The sequence below is a fragment of the Carettochelys insculpta genome, chromosome 2 (genome assembly GCF_033958435.1).
Source record: "Carettochelys insculpta isolate YL-2023 chromosome 2, ASM3395843v1, whole genome shotgun sequence".
In the NCBI taxonomy this organism is placed as follows: Eukaryota; Metazoa; Chordata; order Testudines; family Carettochelyidae; genus Carettochelys; species Carettochelys insculpta.
In genome coordinates this window covers 33788121-33815020 of record NC_134138.1, presented here as the reverse complement: position 1 = coordinate 33815020, position 26900 = coordinate 33788121, and the positions used below count along the sequence as shown (strand labels likewise).

Sequence of the window (26900 nt, the reverse complement as noted above, 5' to 3'; positions counted from 1 at the left end):
AGGACAGGATAGGGCTCAATGGATACTATTGCAAGACCACTGTGGGCAAGATGGAACAAAAGGCCAGATTTATAAAGGTATTCATCACATAAAAGTGTTGACAGGTGCCTAGTGGGATTTTCAAATATCCCATATATGGCCTCAAAAGTATGGGCCAGCTGGGGAAAGAAAACCTTTAAGGAGTTCACTCCAAGAGCTTGTTATGAATTTCCTGAGAAAATATTATTTTATATCAGACTTGTCAAAGCCTTTCAACACACTTTCCACCAAGAAATGAGAAGAATCCCAACAACTCAGTTTCCTGCCCACTCATCTACTAGGCTCCCAAGGAGCTTGGGCTTCCAGGATAAACCAGCTCTGGGACAGCCCTGGCACACAGATTATCCTGATGCCAGTGACCTCAGTACTTTGGGGTCCCTGTCATACAACCAGAATGAATGCTCTCAGAACCTTATCTCAGGACAGGGCACTTAGGGTTTCCATGACGCTTTCCATGCAGCAGGGACCTTACAGCTCTGGAAACACTGAAGGGCTCAGTTTGAGCAGGAGCTCTCAGGGCTTCAGGAGTCCCAGAGGTATATGTTGCTCCACAGACTTTCCCAACACTGGGACTCACTGAGCTATCCTTATCTTCCTGAATCTGAACAAAAATGTTTTCAAAATGTCAGAATTTCCTAGTGAATGGAATCTGTCATCCAGATTTATGCAACACCCCATTGTGGGCACTCAGACCTCTGAAGATCCTTGCGGGATGAAAGAGGTAGCAAAACACATTGGCTCCAGCTCATGTAATGGACGGGTTTGTAAAACATTCCCCCAGTACTGGGCTCTAGGAAAAACTAGAACACTCAGTAGGGAAGCCTTCCATGGTTACAGGACAAGGTCATGAATCCACTTTTGTGAAGTCATAGACAGGATCTTAGGCTAGATGGGGCACTCTTGTGATCTGATATGGGAATTCCTATACTCTTCTACCACATACAGATTTCTTTTCCTATTAAAGTAGTTGGAAATCCAATAATTAGCTACAAAATTGGTGATTCTATTCTTAATCATACAACAGTTTATTCCTTTTAAAAATCTTATAAAGAGAATTGCCTCCTTAATTATACACTTCTTTTTCAACATTCTCTTGTACATATTAAACATATTGTTTTTGATCTAATTTGAAGTCTTTATTCTTAAATTATAGGACAGAGTAAGTAGGCCTATATTTATTTGGCTTTTTCTATTCTTCTAATTAATTTAGGGGTTCTCAAGCTTCATTGCTTTGTGATCCCCTCCTTCAAACAAAAATTACTACATGACCCCAGGAGGGGAGACTGAAGTCTTAGCTCTGCCACCCCAAGCAGGTGGGTTGGAAGGTGGGCTAAAGCCAAAGGGAGACCTATAGTGTCCTGGGTCAGGGGAGCTGTAACCTGAGCCCCACCACCCAGGACTTCAGCTAAAATCTGAGCCCCAGCAAGTTTAATACCAGCCCTACCAACTACATTAAATGGAGTCACAACCCACTTTGTGGTCCCGACTCACAATCCAAGAATTGCTCTTTAATTAATTCATATACATAACGTTGATTAATTTAGATACACAACTTTATCTTCTCTTCTTATTCACCTTTTCTCCCCTAAATAGTCCAGGTCTGTAGGATAATATTTTCAGGGCACCTAAGTGATTTAAGAGCCTAAGTACAATTTTCCAAAAGGGACTTAGGTTTGTGAATTCCTGAACTACTTTTGGAAATAATATATAAATGCATTTTCAAATTTCACAGCTAGTCCTAATTCTCAACATGTATGGACCTAATCTGCATTTCTTGTTATACTTAATATTCTACTTTAGAGTTTTTCTATTTTCACTGTGAGTTCTTTATATGATGTAAAAGAAAACTAAATCAGTATTTCAGATGAGGATGTATCAATTTATATAATCCACTTGATTTTCTCTCTCTTTCTCAGTTCAATATAAAAAAGCATTGCTAGATTTTGGACTATTTATGTACTTGGAGAAAAATCATTATTTTTGGGCTATCCATAATGATTTTGAAACTATTTTCCTGTCAGTTAACAATATAAAATCCAACAATTATAATTTTAAATCAATCTTTTCCACATTCATTGGCTTGCCCTTACATAAGATGACTTTTCTTGTCTGCCTTTTTGTCTATTTTTAAAGCTTTCTCTTGTTCTTTATAATTATTTGTATCTTGAAAACCTAATGTAATATGCTATCATGTTCACTATTTTATCTTCTAATATAATGAGCTAATATATACTCTGAAAAACACTGGTATTAGGTTTTAGTATTGGTCATGGGGGCATTTCACTATTAACCTCAGGTAAGTCTACACAGCAAAGTTATTTCAAAATAACAGGCATTCTTTTGAAATAACTATCCTAGCATCTACAACGCAACTACTATTTTGAAATACTTTTGAAATAGTGGTTGGCTTATTTTGAAATTGGTAAAACTCATTCTACAGCTGTGTCTACACTTCCATCCCTCTTTCAAAAGAGGCATGCAAATAAGGGAAATTGAAAATGCAAATGAGGTGCAGATTTACATCCCAGCTTGACAAGGTCCTGGCTGGGATAACTTAGTGGGGGTTGATCCTGCTTGAAGCAGGGACCTGGACCAGATGACCTCTTGAGGTCCCTTCCAGCCCTATGATTCTATGAAAAAAGCAGTGTAGATGTGGCTCTTTCAGAATTAAACCCCATCTTCAAAAGAACCCTTCTTCCCATAAAAAGGAAAGAAGGGTCCTTTCAAAGATAGGATTTACTTTTGAAAGAGCCACGTCTACACTGCTTTTTTTCTTTCAAAAGAAGCTCTTTCAAAAGATGAATATGCAAATGAGGTGCCAGATATGTAAATCTGAACCTCACTTGCATTTTCAATTTCTCTTATTTGCATGCCTCTTTCAAAAGAGGAATGCAAGTGTAGACACAGCCTATGAGGAACAGTGTCTATTTCAAAATAGCTATTTTGAAATACGTGTTGTTAAGATAGACTACACTTACTGGAGAAGATTGACTGCTCCCAGTCGATCTTCTGGGGTGCCGTTTCATGCATGCATGCAACAAAATGAAATGCATGCAACATTGACACTAGAACTCCTACTGAGCTGCAAGGAAGGTTAAAGGGAGGAGAATTCCCATTGACCTTCTGCTGTTAAGACAGGCACAGAAGTTAACAGATGCAAAGTTGATTTTTGGTATGCAATTGGCATGCCAAAAATTGCGTAACAGCCGTTGACCTTCAAGGTAAGTCTAAACACAACCACATGGATGAGAGCCTATTTCCAATTAAGCCATACTGCGTCCAATGGCTCTATTTCAAAATAGGCTTTATGTGTGTACAAGATGTATTTCAAAATCACTAAGTGCTATTTCAAATTGCATTTTTATGTGTAACAGCATGATTTCAAAGCAAGCTATTCCAGAATTGCTTATTCCAGAATAGTTTATTTTCAAATAAGGCTGCTGCAAAGACATATCTCTCTTTTGACACTGAGCATTAGCTACTCATTGGCTATGTCTACACTAGCCCCAAACTTCGAAATTCCTTGCAAATGGCCACTTCAAAGTTTACTAATGAAGAACTGAAATACATATTCAGTGCCTCATTAGCATGCGGGCGGCCCCATCACTTTGAAATTGACGCGGCTCGCCGCCATGCGGCTCATCCAGACGGGGCTCCTTTTCGAAAGGACCCCGGCTATTTCGAAGTCCCCTTATTCCTATCTGCTCATAGGAATAAGGGGACTTTGAAGTAGCCGGGGTCCTTTCGAAAAGGAGCCCCGTCTGGACCAGCCGCATGGCGGCGAGCCGTGTCAATTTTGAAGTGCCGCGGCCACCCGCATGCTAACGAGGCACTGAATATGTATTTCAGTGTTTCATTAGTAAACTTCGAAATGGCCATTTGCATGGCCATTTCAAAGTTTTTGGCTAGTGTAGACGTAGCCATTTTTACTCTTGTGCATTCTTAGATCTATCTTTACATATCTATATCCACCAAAGATAAGTCCTAGCACTTTAGGGCTCCACTGCCACATTTTCTTGGCAGACACTTCTCACAAATTTATGAAAAAACTGCTTGAAAATCTTAGCTGGGTATATGTTCAGGTGCCCTGTTATTCATGATTTTGCCCATGCTGCCAAAGAATTCTAATCATGAAAAACAAACCAATATACCATGGTTTGCCCATCTAATCATCATTCTAATTTGTTCTTCTGATGGGATCTTATAAAAAAATTATTGAGTAAGTATGTAAGAATTGTTCATTAACTTTAATGGGCTTTGGATCAGGCCCATGTTGTTGTAAGTTTATAACTCACAGGCTACGTCTACACGTGAAGCCTACATCGAAGTAGCCTATTTCGATGCGGCGACATCGAAATAGGGTATTTCGATGAATAACGTCTACACGTCCTCCAGGGCTGGCAACGTCGATGTTCAACATCGACGTTGCGCAGCACCACATCGAAATAGGCGCTGCGAGGGAACATCTACACGTCAAAGTAGCACACATCGAAATAAGGGTGCCAGGCACAGCTGCAGACAGGGTCACAGGGTGGACTCAACAGCAAGCTGCTCCCTTAAAGGGCCCCTCCCAGACACAGTTGCACTAAACAACACAAGATCCACAGAGCCAACAACTGGTTGCAGACCCTGTGCATGCAGCATGGATCCCCAGCTGCAGCAGCAGCAGCCAGAAGCCCTGGGCTAAGGGCTGCTGCACACAGTGACCATAGAGCCCCTCAGGGGCTGGAGAGAGAGCGTCTCTCAACCCCTCAGCTGATGGCCGCCATGGCGGACCCCGCTATTTCGAAGTTGCAGGACGTGCAACGACTACACGGTCCCTACTTCGACATTGAACATCGCAGCAGGGCACTATTCCCATCCCCTCATGGGGTTAGCGTCTTCGACGTCTCGCCGCCTAATGTCGATGTTAACATCGAAATAGCGCCCAACACGTGTAGCTGTGACGGGCGCTATTTTGAAGTTAGTGCTGTTACTTCGAAGTAGCGTGCACGTGTAGACACGGCTACAGGTAGCTGTGTTAGTCTGTATCCTAACAAAACAAAAAAACATTCATGTGGCACTTTAAACATTAACAAATTATTTTGTTAGTCTATAAAGTGCGATGTGACTACTTTTTGTTTTGAGTTTATAACTATATATTTATTTTCCCCAAACAGACTTTTTAAAAGAAAATGTGTTTAACTCAGTTTGGAATGCAATCTAGTTATTTTTTATTCATAACAAGGAAATTTAGTTATATTTGTAAAATGTGATTCACTTTCTACATCCTGCAACAAATTATTTTGACTTATTGAAATAATGTATTGCTAATCATAAATGTTCCAGCAATGAGTTCTTTTGGGAAAGGCTGTTGAAATATCTGTTCAGATTCCTCCAGCCCCTATGGTTAAAAAGAATTGTGTCACAAATTCCATTGTGACAGTTGTTAATTGTTTGGTAAAATGTTTAAGAATAAATTATCTTTTCATAATGTCACCTCTGCAAAGATCAACTTCAATTATATATATTCTTACTTGAATTCCAGCTCCCTCTGGCACTGTTATCTTCCACACACAATTCAAATTGTTGTCATAAGGCTCAGGGTAACCAGGAGATAAAATGGTCCCTTTGCGCTTAGTTAAAATTCCACCACAAGGCACTGAAAGGAAATGCATGAGGCAAAAAAGAGTTTGACACATTACTGATTTAAAACTGAGAAATATGCAATAAAAACTAACACAATGATCAGCATACTAGAGATGAAAACTCTTGTAAAGTGATACTATATTTGAAATTCCTGTTGGCCTCAGGAAAATAATACTCTTCCTTGTACTTCAAATCCTATTTTTGCACTACTTGAAAATAATAAAAGAAAATTTACATCAGGGTAGATTTCTAACAGACACAATAAAGTTTGTATCCTTCAGACACAGTCATTTGAATTTTAAGAAAGTAGAATCCCTTTGAATGGCTATTTCTAGATGGTGGACACTATTTTGGGATACTGCAGTATCCCAAAATAGCTGCCCACTTCTATGAAACACTCCTGTTGCCTCAAAACAGTTTTCCAGATAATGGGCACAGTATTCCAGCATACCTGTATACCCCATCGCATGAGGAGTACAGGAATGCCTTGAAATAGGGCTTTATTTTTGCATGTGGCACTGTTTAGGCAGTGCCGCATGCTGAAATAACCTATTTCAAAATCTACTTGAAATAAACTACTCAATTTGCATCGCGCAAATTGCATAGCTTATTTTGAGGTCAGGGTGCCATTTTGACATAGCCATTGTGTCTGATTATTCTTACAAAATAGTATAAGATATTGTCACTTGTTAATAATGAACTTAAAACAGTTATATGTGATCTACATGTATAAGGGGAAAGCACTTGGCATAAAAAAAAAAGAAAAGCTTTTGATCAGTCCTGCTACTTTGTTGCCTCAATAGCCAATTTAATTCTAATATGAGAAGGCTTTGATTCTAACTCCTAACCTATTATGTTTGCTTATGTGAATGGAGTTATTTTATGCTAATAAAGAAACTCCTGTGTTTGCAAAATAGCACATATACTACTCAGACACTCAGATAAATGAAATAATAAAATAAGTACGTTACAGGAATTCAATAGTGTACATTGTTGGCTCTTGATGCTCAGCATGAATGAAACCATAGCTGAGATCACTTGATGTGCTAACAAGAGCAAATTAAAGAATGTTACAGCTTAATCTAGATGTAGGTATTCTCCTGGCATTTTAATAGCTCAGAGAAAAGATTGATGAGATGTTTCATCATTACTTTTAGACGCCAATACATTATTATTGTGTAACGTTATCAGCTCCTTCTGCTGATTTCATTAGATACAACTATGAGGATTTAGAGAATATGTAGAAGAACACAATTTATCTCAGTAATGAATGCACTAACTATATTTTGTATTGCATATAATTGACAGAATCTGTTGGACACTACATGGATAAACTAAAGGTCAGTGTCACCTAAAGTGTTTAAATAATTACTGGCAAAAGCAGGAGCAGACAGATTGATTGATGTCCGATATCTGTAAAGAAATACTGAAGAACTCACTAGAGAGTTAAGGCAATTTAAAATGGTCATGTCTAACACTTCAATTATTAAACCGATTTAGTTCAATGCAATTTCCAACTCATACATATTTTATTACCTTTACTGGCACAGTGATATGTCCACATGAAGAGTAATTGATACTTTTGGCCTGTAACTCTCAATTCAAGTTCCTGCTAATCAGACAATGCTCTTTCATGTATCAAAGGGCTTGTCTACTCTGGGGCTTTTCTGCTGTAAAAACCCCTTTGTTCCATCAGAAAACACCTTGGGAACACACAGATGAACCTGTTACTCAGGAATAACCAGGCATTTAACACAGAATAGTAACTCCACCTAAACGAATGACTTTTGCCTACTCCCTCCCTTTCAATTTTGCAATTTAATCAGTGTGTACAAAGCAGAACTAATTACAGATTAATTGGCCACCTGGGAGACATCCAATCAATCTCAAGTGAGTACCACTCTATACATCTCTGCAAATTCTGCTACCTTTTCCCCAGGTATCCCAAATTGCTGGGATCCCTGTTCTTCCAGCCATGCTGCTGCAGGGCTGCAATGGAGCTCTGGCACCTAGCTGCTGGGGGCTCTGGCACTGGCTCAACAGAGTTCCAGCTCCTGAGGCTGTAGTCTGCCCCAGGGGCTCCAGCCCTGGTTCAGGGTACCTTGTGAAGCTGCAGTGGGTCTCCCAGATGGTCTCACACTCCAAGCTCCAGCTCCGGTTTGGGGCACCATGCGCTGCTGTGGCGTGGGCTCCAGGGAGGGAGGGTGGGAAACAATACTTGCTCAAAGGAAGTGAACTGTTTCATTTATTTAGACCATACTGAGAGTTTTAAAAAGTGTGTTTATGTTGTAAATATATTTTGAGATGAAAAACTCTTGGATCAATTGTAAAAGTCCCAAGTACACAATTTTTTTTTAAAAAAATCAGTTTTAGTGGACTTGAGGTTCTCATCCCACTTATGCACTTATGGGCTGAGTGCCAGCATTCAGGGGCTACAATAGAATGTTATTTGGCCATTTTGAATAATGGAAAGCATTTGCTGAAAGCTATTCTCCTGAAAATTACTTTAACTTTTAAAAGGACGGTGATTCACTCCAAAGCAGGCTTGTTTTAACAGCCAGATCAGCATTTTAGCATGACACACTGATTTTTATTTAAAAAGACATTTTTGGCACATGAAAAATAATTACCCAAAGTTCTTGGCCTCCAAAAGATTTTAAGAGTTTGCTATCTCACTGCCACTTGCTTACTTCTTGAAATGCGTGCCTTTTAATTGATTTCAGTTATATATCAATCGACGTCTATAAAAATGAAAGTAACACATCTGTGTTTAATCTAAATGAACATCAAAGTAAATATAAAGGATTGCAATCTGCAACACTGAGTTTGGTCCAATGGGTCATGTGCTCAATTAGTGTAAATGTGCATATGTTCTTGGACGTCAATGGATGTAGACTTTTGATACCTGCTGAGAATTTGCTTCAAAGTGTTCACAGTCAGACCAAATGTTCTTTCAAATGGAAAAAAAAATCTGACCTACTACAGAACTTTGGTGTAACTACCTATAAGTCCTTAATAAAGCAGTTCTTCTGGCAACAGCACAGGATATCTTGTCAGAGTTCCCAAGCATGAGAGTATTTTAGTTTTACAGGAAGTCAGGGTAGCTTGTGAATCTTGATTAATGAGCAGCCATAGATTGTCACCGATGTAAACCTCAAAGCAGCTAATATATAATTTATAGCTCCAGGATATGTACTGTCATGTAGCTACTGAAATGTCAAAGCGAGGTTGGGCAAGAAAGGTAAGATGAAAAAGTGAGGAATTCATGACCTCATTTAGGCTAAGTTAATATTGTGTTAACTTATTATACTGTTGAATGAGTGTCCACCTGGTAAACCTCTATGTTCACAGCAGTCAGTGGGGTTAGTGCAAGTGCACAAACAATGTAAAAGTAGAGAAAAGGAGGAAAAGAGGGTATTCAGAGTTAACAATCTTTATTGTTGGCAATGATTAGGCACATGCAAAAATGTATTTTTACTCACCAACACATGTAGGGAGGGAATCATTCCACTGTGCCAAAGCATTTGGTACTGAATCACACCTAATTGCTATTGATCCATAGAGGATGTATCCTGGGTTACATTCAAAAAGAACCAGTGAACCAACTGCAAATTCATTTCCAATCCTTTTCCCAAATCTTGGTTCTGGCACAGAGCTGCACTGTGTTGCACTTGTTCTTGGAACAGCTGTATGCACACACAAACAAAAAGTGGATTCTTAATGTTCCATTTGGTGGAGAAGCAGATTTTGGAATGCACGTGTTGAAAATGACTTAAAGACGCTCAGTTGTGTTGTTAGTTAAGAACATTTACATAGTCATCAAATGAATCTTCAGAATAAGGATTCCATATATTTAAATCTAAATGAAAGAACTATTGAGGTTAATATAAATGCTGATATTCTTTGCAGGTTTACCACCATATTGCAGTATCACTTCCTAAAATAGCATTGAAATTCTATACACAAATTTTGGAACAGCATTATTTTGTTGATAATATATTTGCTCTTAGTGGCTATGGGTTTAAAATTGTGAGATATGCTGCTCAGATTGAGATTCAAATTCTCTGACAGAATGAACTAGATGAACAAGTGTTGACAGGTTATCATTTCAGTGTCTGATTCTTAAAAACAAAGATGAATAATGTAAATCAAATCAAGCATCTTAATAAAAGCAAAGTTACTGATTCATTTAAGTGTAGTACCATTTCCAGATATTCATATTTAAATAGAAGGATAAATTACTTTGAACAGCAGACTGGAATGAAAATTCATCAGTCAGATTAAGAAAAATAGAAAGATGCTGTTCTCATAACTGATTTTTCAAATCTGGAACTCTTTCTTATGCTTCTCAAATATCTGATTTTATATTAAGAATATTTAAAATAACATATTATTGAGAAAGCCAATAATAAGTAAAGAGATTTTTAAATAAAAATTTAATCATGGAGGAAAACTATACAGCTAAGCTGTGGCTACACTATGGGCTATTTTGAGCATGGTATTTCATTCCTGTTAACCCCAACCAGTTATTTCAAACTGCAGTGTAGTGCAGAAAATTGCATAACTTATTTCGAGCTAGGGTTACAGTGTAGCCCTAGCCCTAGCATAGTTTAGTATTTTCTAGTATATTCCAGGGCTACTTATCCTAGTGGTTTCTCTGTTTAATTTAATACATTTATCAAAATAAAACTTAAAATATTAATACAATTTATTTATAAAGAAAAATTGAGGGAAAATTCACAACATTAATTGAAGCATTTTTTCCAGGATTTTGTCTTACATACCTTGATACACAAAGTGAAATCCTTTAGCTGTTACTGGACCCACTGAAGTAAATCTAATTGTGATTTGATTACCTGAGCTCAGTGGAAGGGATTCACCTACTCAAACAAACAAACAAAAAATGAATTATCAGAAAAAATTTTCAGTAACTAACCCTCAACAATGAAAAAATGCACCTGAATTAATGTATGAAACACACTATGGCTATGTCTGCACCAGCTCCCATCTTTCGAAAGGGGGATACTAATGAGACACTTCGGGATATGCTAATGAGGCACTGCCATGAATATGCAGTGCCTCATTAGCATAATGCCAGCTGCAGCGATTCGAAAGTGCCGCTGTCAAATCATGCACCACCCATGTAGATGGGGGCCTTTTGAAAGGACCCCCAGTCTTTGAAAGTCCCTTATTCCTATTTGGTTTTAGGAATAAGGGACTTTTGAAGACTGGGAGGTCCTTTTGAAAGGCCTCCACCTACACGGGCAGTGCGCAATTCAAAAGCAGCACTTTCAAATTGCCATTATGCTAATGAGGTGCTGCCATGAATATGCAGAGCCTTATTAGCATATCCTGAAGTGTCTTATTAGCATCCTCTTTTTGAAAGGTGGGGGCTAGTGTAGACATAACCCATAACTCTTATTATTACTTTTACATTACTAGTCTTCCATTCCCATGAGAGACAGAGCCTGAATCTCATATTAGTGGCATTCCTTCTGATTTAAAATCAAGCCTCTAAATCTTTAAAACACTAACGAAATACACATAATCAACTCAGAGTATAATTTTGCCATATATTCTCTGCTATAATTTGTAAGTATCATAATCCCAAATTATACATATTACATTGAAAAACAAACAAAAGTTGTGCACAAAACACAAGGGTAATAAAACAAACAAACAAAAAAAAAGAACCCCATACCTGTGTCAGCGAAATATTACCAGAGAAATCCAAGAAAACTGTAAATTACATTTCATCTTCACTATTTATATTAGTACAAACTGTTTTGAATCACCACTGATTAATTTTCTTTTCAAGGCGTTCATATTAGATTTTTAAAGTAATTTGCTTCTAAGAAAAAGATGATAGTGATTTCACCTTTTGCTACACTACAGCCGTGTCTACACGTGCACGCTACTTCGAAGTAGCGGCACTAACTTCAAAATAGCGCCCGTCACGGCTACACGCGTCGGGCGCTATTTCGAAGTTAACTTCGACGTTAGGCGGCGAGACGTCGAAGTCGCTAACCCCATGAGGGGATAGGAATAGCGCCCTACTTCGACGTTCAACATCGAAGTAGGGACCGTGTAGTCGTTGCGCGTCCCGCAACGTCGAAATTGCCAGGTCCTCCATGGCGGCCATCAGCTGAGGGGTTGAGAGACGCTCTCTCCAGCCCCTCAGCTCAATGGTGGCCGCATGGAGCGGCCCCTTAAAGGTCCCCCCTTCCTGTGCAGGAAGCTGAGGGAACGTGCAGGTGGCAGCCCAGACATGTGGCCAGCCTGCACGTCCCTCAGCCAGCACAGCCACCCACCCAGCTGCGATGGCTGCCCGGCAGCGCCCCCAGCGCTCCCAGGGGACCCCCCCCAAGGGGAGCCAGGGCAGCCAGCCCAGCCAGGAGGGCAGCCAGGCTGGCAAGCGGCAGCGGGGCCCCTCCTGGATGGAGGCCGAGCTGCGGGACCTGCTGGGACTCTGGAGCGAGGAGGAGATGCTCCAGGTAATGGGGAGCAAGAGGCGGAACGCGGATGCGTTCGCTCGGCTGGCCTACGGCCTGGCTGCCCGGGGTCACGCTGCCCGCACTCCTGATCACGTCAGGAGTAAGGTGAAGGAGCTGCGGCAGGGTTACTCCCGGGCCCGGGATGCGGCCAGCCGATCTGGGGCCGCCCCCGTCACTTGCCCCTTTTACAGGGAGCTCAAGGACATGCTGGGCCCCCGGCACACCTCCTCCCCTCCGGCCACCCTTGATACCTCGGCCGACGAGCCCCAGCAGGCCCTGAAGCCGGAGTCCGCCCCGGAGGTAAGCCCCGCACCCCGGTGCCCCCCCCCGGAGCCCACCCCCGGGACATCGCGGCAGGAGGAGCAGGAGGAGGAGGAGGGGGGCTCCTCCTCTGCAGAATCCGGGCTGTAGATCCTCCTCCTGCCATCCCGGAGCAGCAGCCGGGCCTCCGCCCCCCGGGGATCTCCAGACCGTGGGAGCGGACCGACAGGTAGGTACCCCCCTCTGGTGTACACCCCTGGCCTTGAGGGGCGGGGGGTAATAGATATGTGTCCAGGGCCCCCCACATGCTCACATGGCCATGGCCCCAAGGACAGCAGGGCCATGGCCCTCACAGCAGTGCATCAGCCCCTGACCCCCCCACCCTGCATGACAGTGCCATGCCCCATCCCCGGGCCAGGGGGGAGTGGAACCTCGAGGGGCCCCCGGGAGGAGGGGGTGGGACACCCCGCAGCAGCAGCAGCAGCAGCAGCAGCAGCGTGTGATGGAGTGGCGGGACTGCAAAAGGGAGACTCAGGCTACATATGAGCAACAAGAGCCGAATAGCTCCCAGGGGCAAAGGATGATCCTGGGGCTACAGCTGGCAGGTGACACCTCTGCCCTGAACAAAGAGGAGGGAGGAGCCGAGCTGGCTTGGAATTGGGGGGGGAGGGCGGGGTCCACAGGTAGAGGCTAGGGGAAGGGAGAGCTGGAAGGCAGCCAGCCTGAGGAGGGGGAAAGCTGCATCCCAGAGGGGCCCCCCTTGGGGTCTTCTCCCCATGACGGGTTGGAAGGACTGTCTCTTCCGACAGCTGGTGCTGTCACTCCTGGCAGAAACTGGGCATCTGTGGCCTAAGAAACCTCTCCTGCTGTCAGACCCTGCGGGGTGAAGTGAGAGTCGCTCCCACCAGGGGACGGGGTGCAGGGCAGGGGGACCCCTGAACCCCATCCATCACAGCAGCATCTCCCTGGGACGGGGATGGGGAACCTGCAGCACAGGGCTGGGGGACAAAGGCCACGGATCGGGGCCCACACTAACGCCTGTCTCCATTCTTCTTCCCCCCCCTCCTCTCCTGTGTCCCGCACCTGCACCATCAGAAGGACCGGAAGAGAGCGCCGGCGAGGCATCAGTGGTCCCGGAGAGCCCTCCGGGACCATCGCTCCAGGCCAGCCCCTCGGCCGAGGACTGACCGGCCCCACGGCGGGCTAGACGGAGGACCCCGCACCACCACCACCCGACGGCGATGGACCCCCAGCTGCTGGCCATCCACCGAAGGCAGCTGGAGGTCACGGAGCAGCACCTGCAGCTGCAGGAGCGGGCGCTGGCCTGGTGCCAAGAGGCATGGGGGGCCTACATGGAGACTTTTAACTGCCTGGTGGACTACCTGGCCCCCCATGCCGCGCCGGCCGCTGCAGCGCCCGCCATGCCTGCTCCACCAGCCGCACCACCAGCTGCTCCGCCCGTCACCGTCCCGTCCGCCATCACCCTGCCACCCACCGCCGAGGGCCGGAGCACCGAGGGACCCCTGGAGCCACCTGAGACTCGCCGGGCATCATATCTTCTGGTCCGGCCCACCCCCAGCCAGCCCCGGACAGGGCTGCGACCGTGGCGGGGCTCCCGGCCAGCCACTCCCAGTGCCGGACTATCGGGGCGAGGGGCCCGGGACGTGGCCCCCCCGCTTGTATATAGTTTAAACTTATTATTTGGTGTCCCCCGTTTGCCCCGTCCCCCCCATGTAAATAGTTCTCCCCTTTATCCTCCCTGGTTTTCTTTTTATTAATGAGGACACTTGTTTCTTAGTATTGTTTTATTTGTACATATTAGTCTGTTTCCACATGTTTGTATATAGTTTGTTCTTGTTTCATATATTTACAGTTAAAAAAAAAGTTCTGAAAGAAAAAGAAGTTTAAGTTCAGCCACAAGTGCGTGCTGTCATTTGTCCAGGAAAAGTGGGAGGGGGGTGCGGTGGGGTGCTCCATGGTGTGGGCGTTGGGGCAGGAGTGTGGTGGAGGAAGGGGCGGGCAGTGGGGGGCCTGGGCAGAGTTCACCCCACGGCCTCATCATTGAAGTGGGCCCGCAGGGCCTCCCGGACCCGGGTCCCTTCGGGGTCCACCTGCCGACTGGGGGCAGCAGGTGGCTGGACGTCGGCCCTGCTGGCCTCCGCAGCCCAGCCCTGGAAAAAGGTCTCCCCCTTGCTCTCCACCAAATTGTGCAGGGTGCAGCAGGCACCCACAATCTGGGGGATGTTGTTGGGGCCCGCATCCAGGCGGGTCAGGAGACATCTCCAGCGTCTCTTCAGGCGGCCAAATGAGCGCTCCACCACCTGGCGCGCGTGGTTCAGGCGCTCGTTGAAGCGCTCCTGGCTAGCGGAGAGATGGCCCGTGTATGGGTGCATGAGCCACGGGCGGAGGGGGTATGCCGCATCTGCGATGACGCAGAAGGGCATGGTGGTGTCCCCCAGAGGGATCTCCCACTGGGGGATGTAGGTCCCCGCCTCCAGCCGGCGGCACAGGCTCGAGTTCCGGAAAACCCGGGAGTTGTGGGTGCTGCCAGGCCAGCCCACATAAATGTCCTGGAAACGTCCCCGGCTGTCCACCAAGGCCTGGAGGATGACAGAATGGTAGCCCTTGTGATTCAGGTATCGTCCTCCACTGTGATGCGGGGCGCGGATGGGGATGTGAGTCCCATCCAGAGCCCCGAAGCAATTGGGGAAGCCCAGGGTGGCAAAGGCCGCGATGGTGGCATCTGGGTCCCCCAGCCTCACGAGCCTGTGCAGGAGCATGGCGTTGATGGCACGCACAACCTGCAGAGAAAGCACATGGGACAGCACCAATGAGGGCTGAGCAGGGTGTGCGTGGCCCTGCCCTGCCCTGCCCTCCCCTTCCCTCCCCTGCCCTGGCCTCCCCTCTCCTCCCCTGCCCTCCTCTGCCCGGGCCCCCCTCCCCTGCCCTGCCCTCCCCCCGTGGGTTCTCTTACCTCCATGAGGACAGCCCCCACGGTGGCCTTGCCGACACCAAACTGCTGTCCCATGGATTGGTAGCTGTCGGGAGTGGCCAGCTTCCAGACAGCGATGCCGACCCGTTTCTGCACTGTGAGGGCACGCCGCATGGCCGTGTCCTGGTGCCTGAGTGCGGGGGTGAGCCACTGGCACAGCTCCATAAATGTCTGCCGGCTCATCCTGAAGTTACTGAACCAGTGGTCGTCGTCCCACTCCCGAAGCACCAGCCACTCCCACCAGTTGGTGCTGGTGGGGTAGCTCCATAGCCGCCGGAGTGTTAGGCGGGTGGGGGCAGGGTGCTGTAGGGTTAGGGGTTGAGCCCTGCTGCCCTGGGGGCAGCTCCTCCTCCGGTGTAGCAAGGAGGTGCTCAGCTGCCTCCCGCTTGGCATGGGTCAGGGCTTGCCCTGCTCCTGCCAGGAGGGCTGGGTGTACCTCTGGCTGCTGCTGCTGCTGCTGCTGCTGCTGGGGGTCCATGACTGCAGCGCCCGGGGTCTGTGTGCCTATGGATCCTCAGACCGCGTGCTGTGCAGGCTGTGTGTGTCTGGGAGGGGCCCTTTAAGGGAGCAGCTAGCTGTTGCCCCGGAAGCGCTAGTCCGCCCTGTGACCCTCTCTGCACCTGTGCCTGGCATCCCTATTTCAATGTGTGCTACTTTGGCGCGTAGACATTCCCTCGCTGCACCTATTTCGATGTTGGGCTGCACAACGTTGAAGTTGAACATCGACGTTGCCGGCCCTGGAGGACGTGTAGACCTTATTCATCGAAATAGGCTATTTCGATGTCGCTACATCGAAATAAGCTATTTCGATGTAGCGTGCACGTGTAGACGTAGCCTACAAGTCCAAATCACTCTTACGTAAATAATTGATGCATGACAGTTACACTAAAGAATACCTGAATGGGATCCTGAAAGGGAAGATAACAAAGATGATTGCTGTGTTGGGCCATCATTCACCTCAACCACATCATGGAGCAATGTCTGGAAAAATACGAACTGGCCAAACACCACTGGTCAACAGGAATGAGAAAAAGCAAGAGAAATTGATTACAAACAAACAAATCACAATAGGGGAACAGAAAGAGAGGGCAACGAACATGTATCGATGTAATATTTCTCTGTTATATTGAAGAGAACGGGCACATATTGGTTGATTTTTTTGACCAATTTGTGAAGACGTTCTTAAATCTTGCGAAAATTAAATAGATGTGAAAATGTCTAATCCTGTATCATTAAAAAAACATATCTGGAGAGATCACAAATTCATTTTTACAACAATTTAATTATAATAGAGAAAATTCATAATTATTATGTAGCTGAAAGAAATAGCTTTTTTTGCTAAATGTTTAATGCAATATTATTTCTACTGCACTTTGTTATTTAGCAACTCCTTCCTGAGGCCTTTTTTTTTTTTAATTGATAGGCTTTTAGAAAATGTACTTCACTTTGGTATGTTTTATTTTTCTTCAGAATTACATCTTTAGATCCAGTCCATCTTTTGATTTTTTTACTGTAGACTGGAGAAACAATAACAGTTAAAGAAACCAATATCTGCATTATAAATCTGATAAAAATAATATGCCACAGGATGATTTTATTCCCTAATTTAAAAGAAGATATTACTCCACCAGTGAACATCTCCATTCTTAAATTGGAAATTGCAAATTTGAATTGATGGACACATACCCATGCTGGCTTCAACTGAGCTAGTTGAAGCCACAGTTAAGTATAATTATGATGGCATGAACAGCAGACTACCCCCGGTACACAATATGTACGATGTCAAATGGGATCATACTTCCAGCAGAACAGCCCTCCCATTACCACTGCCACCACAGCCACACTTGTGTTGTCAATGTGCAAGATATATCAGAACAACAGTGAGTATGGCTGCTTAAGCTGCAATTGACACCTCCAGTTCTAGTGTAGATATGAACTATTAAGAAGCCCCTGCAGGACAAAGAACACATCTACGCTGCATACTGCTTATGGCAGAGCATAGGATGCACATACTGCACACCACTCTAGGACATGTTTAAATAGCAGTGTAGGCAGTGCTGCCTGGTTCTGGTGAGTAAACACATGCCTGAACCTTATGGTATGAATGCACCCAAGAACTGCCTCCCTCCTGTACACTGCAACTTATACCAGTGTAAAGTCCTGAAGTCTCCCCAGTGTTGCAAGGAAAGACTCCCATGGTCGGGAAAGGTTCTCATGGTGGGGAAAGACTCTCAACTTCCTTACTTCCAGACCATTTCCCCAGTACAGAGAGCTGCTGCAGTCATTCCCTGTGATAAGAAAAGATGGTATGGACACAGCCCGCTTTTCACTGTGGTGTGTTGTTGCATTTGTCCTACATACCATGCCAAACTGAGTGCTATGTATGCGCAGCCATAGATGCTATGTTGTCTGGTGCACCAGAAATACACCAACAAGAAATGAAATGATTTGTTGGTCTTAATCTGGCCCTAGATACAGCCACAAAACAGCCATCCTCACTAGCAACTCATTGACTAAAAACCTTCATAGAAAGTCACTTGTTGAATCTGCCCTGAGCTGTTTCCTGCTTCCTCACAGTTACTTTGGTTACGGATGAAGTTACAGCCCTTCTTGGAACTTTCAGATCACTAATGGCAGTCCACAGTACACTCAGGATTCCCCTGCTGTTTTCATAATGTTCAGTTAGTTCCTCTCAGCACACAGAAGGAGATGGAAAAAAGGCAGCAGCATCAAGGAGACCAAACAGGTAATACATATGCAGTTCCAATTACCCTTTTGTTCGTACAGGTAAATCAATCTAACACACAAGCAAAATGCAGAGGTACATAGATAAGGCTGTTTGCTGCTTGCCTGGAGCTAGAATTCGGGATATTACAGAGTCGCTGCCAAAAATTCTTCAGCCTGTAGACTATTACCCCTTCCTACTTCTTCATGTAGGAACCAATGATACAGCCAAGAACAACTTTGATGACATCACGGCAGACTACTTAACCCTTGGGAGAAAGATCAAGGAATACGGAGCACAGGTGGTCTTCTCCTCTATCCTCCCTGTGGAAGGAAGGGGTCTGCAGAGGGATCATAGAATCACAGAGGTAAATGTGTGGTTGCATAGGTGGTGTAGCAGGGAAGGATTTAGTTTCTTTGACCATGGGATTCTGTTTCGTGAACAGGGATTGCTGAGAAGAGACGGGATCCACCTCACAAAGAGAGGAAAGAGCATCTTTGCGGGCAGGCTTGCAAACCTAGTGAGGAGGGCTTTAAACTAGGTTTGTCGGGGGAAGGCGACACAAGGCCGGAGGTAAATGGGGAAGGAGGAGAGAACAATCAAGTGGGTTTCCTGGGTGAAGAGGAGAAAGTGGGGCAATCGGCCCCTTCTCTAAGATGCTTGCACACTAATGCCAGAAGCCTGGGGAACAAACAGGAAGAATTAGAGGCCCTGGCACAGTCACACAAGTATGAGGTGGTTGGAATAACGGAGACTTGGTGGGACGATTCGCATAACTGGAGCACAGTCATGGAAGGTTATAAATTGTTTAGGAAGGACAGACGGGGGAGAAAAGGAGGAGGAGCTGCGCTCTATGTGAGGGAGCCGTATGATTGCTCAGAGCTCCAGTATGAGGAAGGAGAAAATCCAGTTGAGTGTCTTTGGGTTAAGCTTAGAGGTGGAAGTAACAGAGGCGATGTTGTAGTTGGTGTCTGTTATAGACCACCAGATCAGGGAGAGGAGATAGATGAGGCTTTCTTCAGGCAGCTAAGTGAAGCTTCCAAATCACAGGCCCTGGTTCTCATGGGAGACTTTAATCATCCAGACATTTGTTGGGAGACCAATACATCAGCACACAGACAATTCAGCAAGTTTTTGGAGAATGTTGGAGATAACTTCTTGGTACAAATGCTGAAGGAACTGACCAGGGGCCGTGCGCAGCTTGACCTGCTGCTCACAAACAGGGAAGAACTAGTAGAAGAAATAGAAGTGGGAGGGAACCTGGGCTGCAGCGACCATGAGATCGTAGATTTCAGGATCCGAACGAAAGGAAGAAGGGTGAGCAGTAACATATAGACCCTTGATTTCAGAAGAGCAGACTTTGATTCCCTAAGAGACTGGATGAGCAGGATCCCTTGGGAAATGAAGATGAAGGGGAAAAGAGTTGAAGAGAACTGGAATTATTTTAAAGAAATCTTACTGAAGGCACAGGAACAAACAATCCTGCTGCATAGTAAGAAATGCAAACATGGTAGGCAACCAGCTTGGCTTAACAGGGAAATCCTTAGTCAGCTTAAATTCAAAAAGGATGCCTACAAGAAATGGAAATGTGGACACTTGACTAAGGAGGAGTATAAACATACGGCTGGAGAATGCCAGGCAGTAATCAGGAAAGCAAAAGCACAATTGGAACTGCAGCTGGCAAGGGATGTGAAGAGTAACAAGAAGAGTTTCTACAGGCATGTGAACAATAAACAGGTTATCAGAGAAGATGTGGGGCCGTTACTGGATGAGGGAGGTAACCTAGTGACAGATGATGCAGGAAAAGCTAAAGTACTCAATGCTTTTTTTGCCTCAGTCTTCACGGACAAAGTCAACTTCCCCAGGGTGGTCCTAGATGATGCAGTATGGGAAGATGGAGGGCAGCCATGTGTGGGGAAGGAACAAGTTCTGAGCTATCTAGAAAAACTAGATGTGCACAAGTCCATGGGTCTGGATTTAATGCACCCCAGGGTACTGAGGGAATTGGCAGAGGTCATTGCTGAACCTTTGGCCATTATCCTTGAAGACTCTTGGAGATCGGGGGAGATACCGGATGACTGGAAGAAGGCAAACATAGCGCCCATCTTTAAAAAAGGAAAGAAGGACAATCCAGGGAACTATAGACCCATCAGCCTTACCTCAATCCCTGGGAAAATCATGGAGGGAATCCACAAGGAATACGTTCTGAAGCACTTGGAAGAGGGGAAAGTGATCAAAAGTAGCCAACATGGATTCACAAGGGGCAAGTCCTGCCTCACCAATCTGATTAGCTTCTATGATGAGGTAACAAGCTCTGTGGACATGAGGAAGTCAGTGGATGTGATATACCTTGACTTCAGCAAGGCTTTTGATACGGTCTCCCACAACATTCTTGTCCATAAATTAAGGAAATATGGATTGGATCCTTGGACTATAAGATGGATAGAAAGCTGGCTTGATGGTCAGGCCCAACGGGTAGTGGTCAATGGCTCGATATCTGGATGGTGGTCTGTTTCAAGCAGAGTGCCGCAAGGCTCAGTTCTGTGGCTGGTGTTATTCGACATCTTTATTAATGACCTGGATGAGGGACTGGGTTGTACCCTCAGCAAATTTGTGGATGACACAAAACTAGGGGGAGAGGTAGATACGTTGGAGGGTACAGAGAGGATCCAGAGGGACCTCGATAAATTGGAGGACTGGGGACCTAGGGGTTATGGTAGATGAAAGGCTGGATATGAGTAAACAGTGTGCCCTTATAGCCAACGAAGCTAACGGCATACTGGGGTGCATTAGGAGGAGCATTTTGAGCAGATCTAGAGAAGTAGTTATTCCTCTTTGTTCGGCACTGGTGAGGCCACATCAGGAATATTGTGTCCAGTTTAGGGCCTCCCAGTATAAAAAGGATGTGGATTTGCTGGAGCAGGTTCAGCGAAGGGCAACAAAAATGATTAAGGGTCTGGAGCACAAGAATTATGAGGACAGGCTGAGGGATTTGGGCTTGTTTAGTTTACAGAAGAGAAGACTTAGAGGTGATTTAATAGCAACCTTCAACTTCCTGAAGGGGAGCTCTAAAAAGGAGGGTGAGAAACTGTTCTCAGTTGTGTCAGATGGCAGAACAAGGAGTAATGGTCTGAAGTTGAAGAGGGAAAGGTGTAGGTTAGATATTAGGAAAAACTACTACACCAGGCGGGTGGTGAAGCATTCAAATGCGTTGCCTAGAGAGGTGGTGGATTCTCCATCCCTTGAGGTTTCTAAGTCCCGGCTGGACAAGGTCCTGGCTGGGATGACTTAGTAGGGGTTGATCCTGCTTGAAGCAGGGGTCTGGACTAGATGACCTCCTGAGCTCCCTTCCAGCCCTATGATTCTATGATTCTGTGACTGTGTCGGGTAGCTAACATGTTACACATACATTCAGAATAAATGGTTTTGGCAATCAAGGCCATCAAATTTGCATCATTTTAAATAAATAAAAGCATTTAAAATAATCATACACTGCCACAGAATCTCATGTGGAGGGAATTCCATTGTTCTCCCTCAAAGAGAGAATTCTTAAAAAATATAACCATTTTTTTTGTTTGTTTTTTAAAGCAAGAGAGTTCCATGCAGGCAGACAGACCATTATGAGCTGAGAACCAGAGACAACTCACTTGTACAAGATCCCAAACAAGGTGTGGGAAAATTTTTTGAAACCAATCAAAGACTGTGTCTAGACTAGCCCCGAACTTCGAACGGGGCTCGGTAATCAGGGTGTGGGGAGATTACATATGCAGCACTTGATTAGTCAAAATCTTCCCCTGCGGCAACTTTGAAGTGTGAAACTTTGAAGTGCTGGCTTGCATGCAGCTGTAGGTCATCCGCAGGTACTTCGAAGTGCCCGCACTACATCAAAGTCCCTTTACTCCTCAAAATTTTCACACTTCATGCAATTTCACACTTCGAAGTTGCCACGGGGGAGATTTTGACAAATGAAGTGCTGCATATGCATCACAGAACTTTATTAGTAATCTTCCAACACCCTAATTACCGTGCCCCCTTCGAAGTTTGGGGCTAGTCTAGATACAGCCACGTATGCTTATAAAACCCCCTGTTACTTACTAGTAGAATCATTGTTGTTCTTTGAGGTGTGTTGGCTGAAACTAGGAGAGCTGTCTCACTTCCTTCTCAGTTCCTTTGCACTGCAGATGGTGGGAAGGGGGTGGAATGGACATGTGCATAACAGATCTCAAAGCAATTAAGGTAACTTGTAACAGAGGTTCTTTGAGATGAACTCATATTCTTATTCTTGGCCCCATCTCTTAAGAATGGGAATATGCAAAAGACACTCACAGGAGAACCATCACTTTACAGCAGGGCTACCAATGGGAGTGGCAAAAGTGCCTGGGGCTCCTGGCCCCTACAACTGCAGCATCCCTAAACCCTTTAAATTGCTTCTAGAGCCCTGGACTACACAGACTGGCCAATGCTGAAGGGCTGGCTGCGGGATATTTTCCCCCAAGGCCCACCCCTTCTGCTCAAATCCCTCTCCCTTTTAGGGACTTGGAGCCACCCTCTCCCCTACTCTGCAACACATTGCCCAGAGGCCTGGCAATATTGCTTGCAGTCCTGCTGTACAGGTATGCAACCATTTTGCTCTTCAAGTGATTGTACACCTGTTCATTCCATCATAGACGATTGTCCCATAGATTATTGATGTTGGCTGGGCTTCAGAGTTCTGTAGAAATTTTACAAGATGAGTGATTTTTCCAAATATGAATAATTTTTGCAGGTTTGGATGATAGCATAGTGCTTTGTGAACCATGCACAAAAGATCATATAGATCAGTGTTGCGCAGCCCATGGGTCATGACTCCCAAAGTGGTTGCAGATGTCTTCCTGGGGTTTGCTGCTCTGTAGCCACGTGCGGCTCTTTAAAGAGCCACTTGCAACTTCGAGCGCTACCACCACTGACTACACTTGTGGTTCTGGAGGCTGCCTCTGATTAAACTTTAAGCAGTGGCAGCCTACAGAACTGTGAGTGGAGCCAGCATCTGAGGGGACACCCAGAAGTGAAAGCCAGCACGGCAGAGAGCTGCCCAAACACTGCACACAGGGTAAGAAGAGCTCGGGGTCGGGGGAGGGGTTGTCAGGCAAGTCTGCCTTGCTAGAGCTGTACTGAGAAAGAGGTGGCGGGGGGAGCAAAGGGTGGAGATGGTGGCCGTGGAGGAGCCGTGTGTGCAGCTCATTGCTTCAGTCAGGTAAAACCTTGGGATGGGGGTGGGGTTGGGGCTGATAGGAGTTAATCCTTGGGATGAAGAGTTGGGGCTTCAGGGGTCGCAACAGAAGTGAAATAAAATATGGGGGTTGTGGCTGAAAAAATGTTGAGCACAACTGATACAGGTGTTCCACAAATTTCTGAAACAGTTAAAGGGTGCGATCCATAGTCTATGCAGACTGAAGGATGCCTACTACATTACTTAGGAATGCCATTGAGGAACTCTGTGCTCCGACTAAATTAATGTTATCCTAGGTACACATTCTAAATTGTAATTAAATTGAAAGTTTAAATACCCGTTATAATCCTGTTAGAGGTCTATTGACCCATAACTGCTTGCCCCTTGCCTTTTCCAGCAAAGGCTACAAAGATCCTAGATGAATACATTGAGCAATAAGTTTTGTCAATACTGAAAGACAAAAACCTTTGAACTTTTATGTAGTTTCTGCTCATCTTTGGACGAGTGAGACTTGAGGAAAAAAGTAGATATATAGTTTATATAAATCTGAAACTAAAGTGAGGACTTAATGATACCTTGAAGATGTTATTGCTATTAAGACAGTAGTCTTGTAAGACAAACAGGACAAGGAGCAGGTCACAAGCAGCTCAAAAGTTGGATCCATCAAACAAGATAGGACAATTGTGCTAGTCAAAGAATAAACTGGAGCTTTGGCCAGAGGATAAGTTCTATTTGGGTGAGAGAACACCAGATAATCTTGAATAGGAGGATGCATAGCAGATATAGAGGTCAGATGCACCTCAAAAGAACTTAACAGAAAGGCTGTATTTGAGATGGAGAAAATGTTGCATGATATCTTGAATGTTTTATCCTTTTCCATTTGATGAGATAGTTACATGTTTATGGACTGCTTTCTGTCAGACAATAAAATAGTCACGGTAGGATTTCAGTTGGATTGAACCACCTACAAGGCATAATGTCAAATGCAGTGTGTGAGGACTGGGATGAATGATTTGTCCCAGTGTTTGAATGAGGAGACCGTCTACTAGAGGTGCTATTATTGGAGGCTGGATGGAGAGTTCCTGAACTTTCACATATGAATACTGCCTTTGCTAAGCATACCTCACCAGTGTGGAGGAGCACTCTTGTTTAAAGAAGTATCAGACTTGTAAGCAGCTGAGTCCTGAGGTGTCTGGTCAAGACTATGCTCCCCAAGGTTAAATTCTATGTATTTTGTTTGAAACATTCCTATTAACTTCAGTATGACCTAGCTAATACCTATTTGTGCACATCTTCAACTAATAGTCATTGCAGGAAAAAAAATCAAGTAATACACCTACATGGTTATATTCTAAATCAGTGATAATTCTGTATTTTAAAATTATGATTATTACTTTGTAAACTGACATTCAATTTATCTTATTCAATTTACAGCCTTGGCATAACTAGTAAGCTATTCAGGCTATGTCTACACTTCAGATTACTTTGGTATACCTTATTTTGCTCAGGGATGTGATTAGACCACACACCTGAGCAATGTAAATTTATACTAACCTGATCTCAGTGTGGACTGTGCTTTGTAGGCAGGAGAGCTTCTCCACCAACTTAACCATTGCCTCTCATGGAGGTAGAAATTATTAACCCAATGGTACAGCAGCCACATTCTTCTAGCTGCCGTAGTGCAGACATAGCCTAAATAATGGTATGTATGAATTAGCCATGAGAGATTCAATGGTAATTGCTGAGTTGTGCATAAAGTTATTGAAAACTCTCTGTACATCTTTGCATTGTCTTTAAAAAAAGACTAGAATGGTGACAGAAAAATTCAGTAGGTTTTTCTGGAATGCAAATGAAAACCTGGAGGTATTCGACCACATAGTAGGTGTTGTAGTTGTAATATACCTAGACCCTGTTACACAGTCTGAGGAGTTCCACGGCATTTCATATTGGCTGAGTCTACAGTGAATCACTCTCCTGGTAGCTCCATGCTAATGAGCAGTCTTGTAATTGCAAATGACTGCTCAGTAGCATAGCTGAATGAGATCTCACTCTCATCAGAGGGTGGTGACAACAGTAAAGAGGCTGTGTGGATGTGTGGACCCCCTCCGTCTCCAGCCCCTTATGCCTTCCTAATTTTTTTCAGAAAGAAGGATGCTTTTGACAGGAGAGTTTCCTCTTGAAGGAACCCCGTCCACATGGCTGCTTTGGCTTCTGGAAATGGCTCTTCCAGAATTCAGATAACACAGTAATATGCAAATGAGGCATGAGATATTTAAAAGCACATCTGATTTGCATTTCTGATCAGACTCATTTGCATGCCCCTTCCAAAAGGGCGGGGCCATGTAAATGCAGCTTAACAGACAGACAGTCAAACACTCTGAATTCTACAATAGACAGCTGCCCCTTTCTCTACCTCTGTCCCCTGCTAGCTCAATGAGATTATAGCTGTCCTGATCCCCATCTCTGGCCCTTTGCTGCCCCCTCTGGTCATTCTACACTATAAATCCCAGACCCCTCCCTTTCCATTTATGAGAAACAGTTGAATTCTAAGCACATCTCCTTTTCTTGGAAGAACCAAACTCTTACCTTTCTTTAAATTATGATAAGAGGAAGCTGCATACCAAATGTGGTGGTCCTAGATCTTACTGTTCAGAAGGAATTCTTGAACAAACACACAGACATATATATATCTGTCTGTACATATATATGCACACACACACACACACTCAGAGGCGATACCAGAAGGTTGCTCTTTAGAGTTTGTAAGAAGAATCAGGTGCCTGTTCTATTTATTTGCCCTCGAAGTTAAATCTCTAGCTTCATGCCTATATAGGCCTTTTTCATCTATTAAAATTTTCAGCAGCATTTTTTGTACATTTTCATATTTGAGGGCATGCTGACTCTTATTACCAGAGCAAATATTTTCTCAATCTAGTCTTTGTAAATATACTTCAGTCTCCTCTTCATATCACAGAATCATAGGGCTGATACCCATCCATCAACCCTCACACCTTTGCCTACAACACCTGATCCTTCTCATTCATTCATACCACCTTCCAGTTAGCTACCATTTATGGGTTAGGACACATGAAGTGAGGTACCTGCTGACTGCACACAATATTGACTGTGACAGTTATGTCCTCCCTCTGCATCCAAAGTGCTCCTAAGGCTCAAATTCTTGGTGTGTGAGCACAGTTAGCAAAATTGCTTTATCCTCTGAGATTGTTTTGGTTATGGCAATTTTGCAGCTTACTGAGATGAAGGAGGGTTACTCATGGGACCCACTCACTGGCCTAGGTTGCCGATCACTGACATAAAGAGAGACCTGCAGTGCTGAATTTGGTTGGCATGGTAAGGACGGGGTAGGAGTTTTGGGATGACTGCTTCTCTCTTACCACCATGTCCCCAAAAAAGTGTGTGCGTATATGTAGGACATAATTCAAAATATCAAATTTGTTTTATATCACTGCTATATTTTTATGTGCTTTAGTGCATTTGTCTATTTAGCAATTGTGCTAATAAAACTTCTGCAAGTTTTGCTTCATCCTCAGT

General features: G+C 44.6%; 1 protein-coding gene across 3 annotated transcripts in view; it reads right to left on the bottom strand.

The window, feature by feature from the left end:
• The window catches only part of CSMD3 (CUB and Sushi multiple domains 3), a 1166921-nt gene that overhangs the window by 205854 nt on the left and 934167 nt on the right, over positions 1-26900 (bottom strand). For 2 of the 3 annotated variants that reach the window (XM_074985642.1, XM_074985643.1), the window contains 4 exons: positions 16311-16424; positions 10452-10547; positions 9150-9353; positions 5556-5680 (listed from right to left, as the gene is read on the bottom strand). In XM_074985642.1, the coding sequence (XP_074841743.1) occupies positions 5556-5680; positions 9150-9353; positions 10452-10547; positions 16311-16424 (539 nt within the window). The remainder of the gene's footprint in view (positions 1-5555; positions 5681-9149; positions 9354-10451; positions 10548-16310; positions 16425-26900) is intronic. The other variant, XM_074985644.1, reaches the window with a different exon arrangement.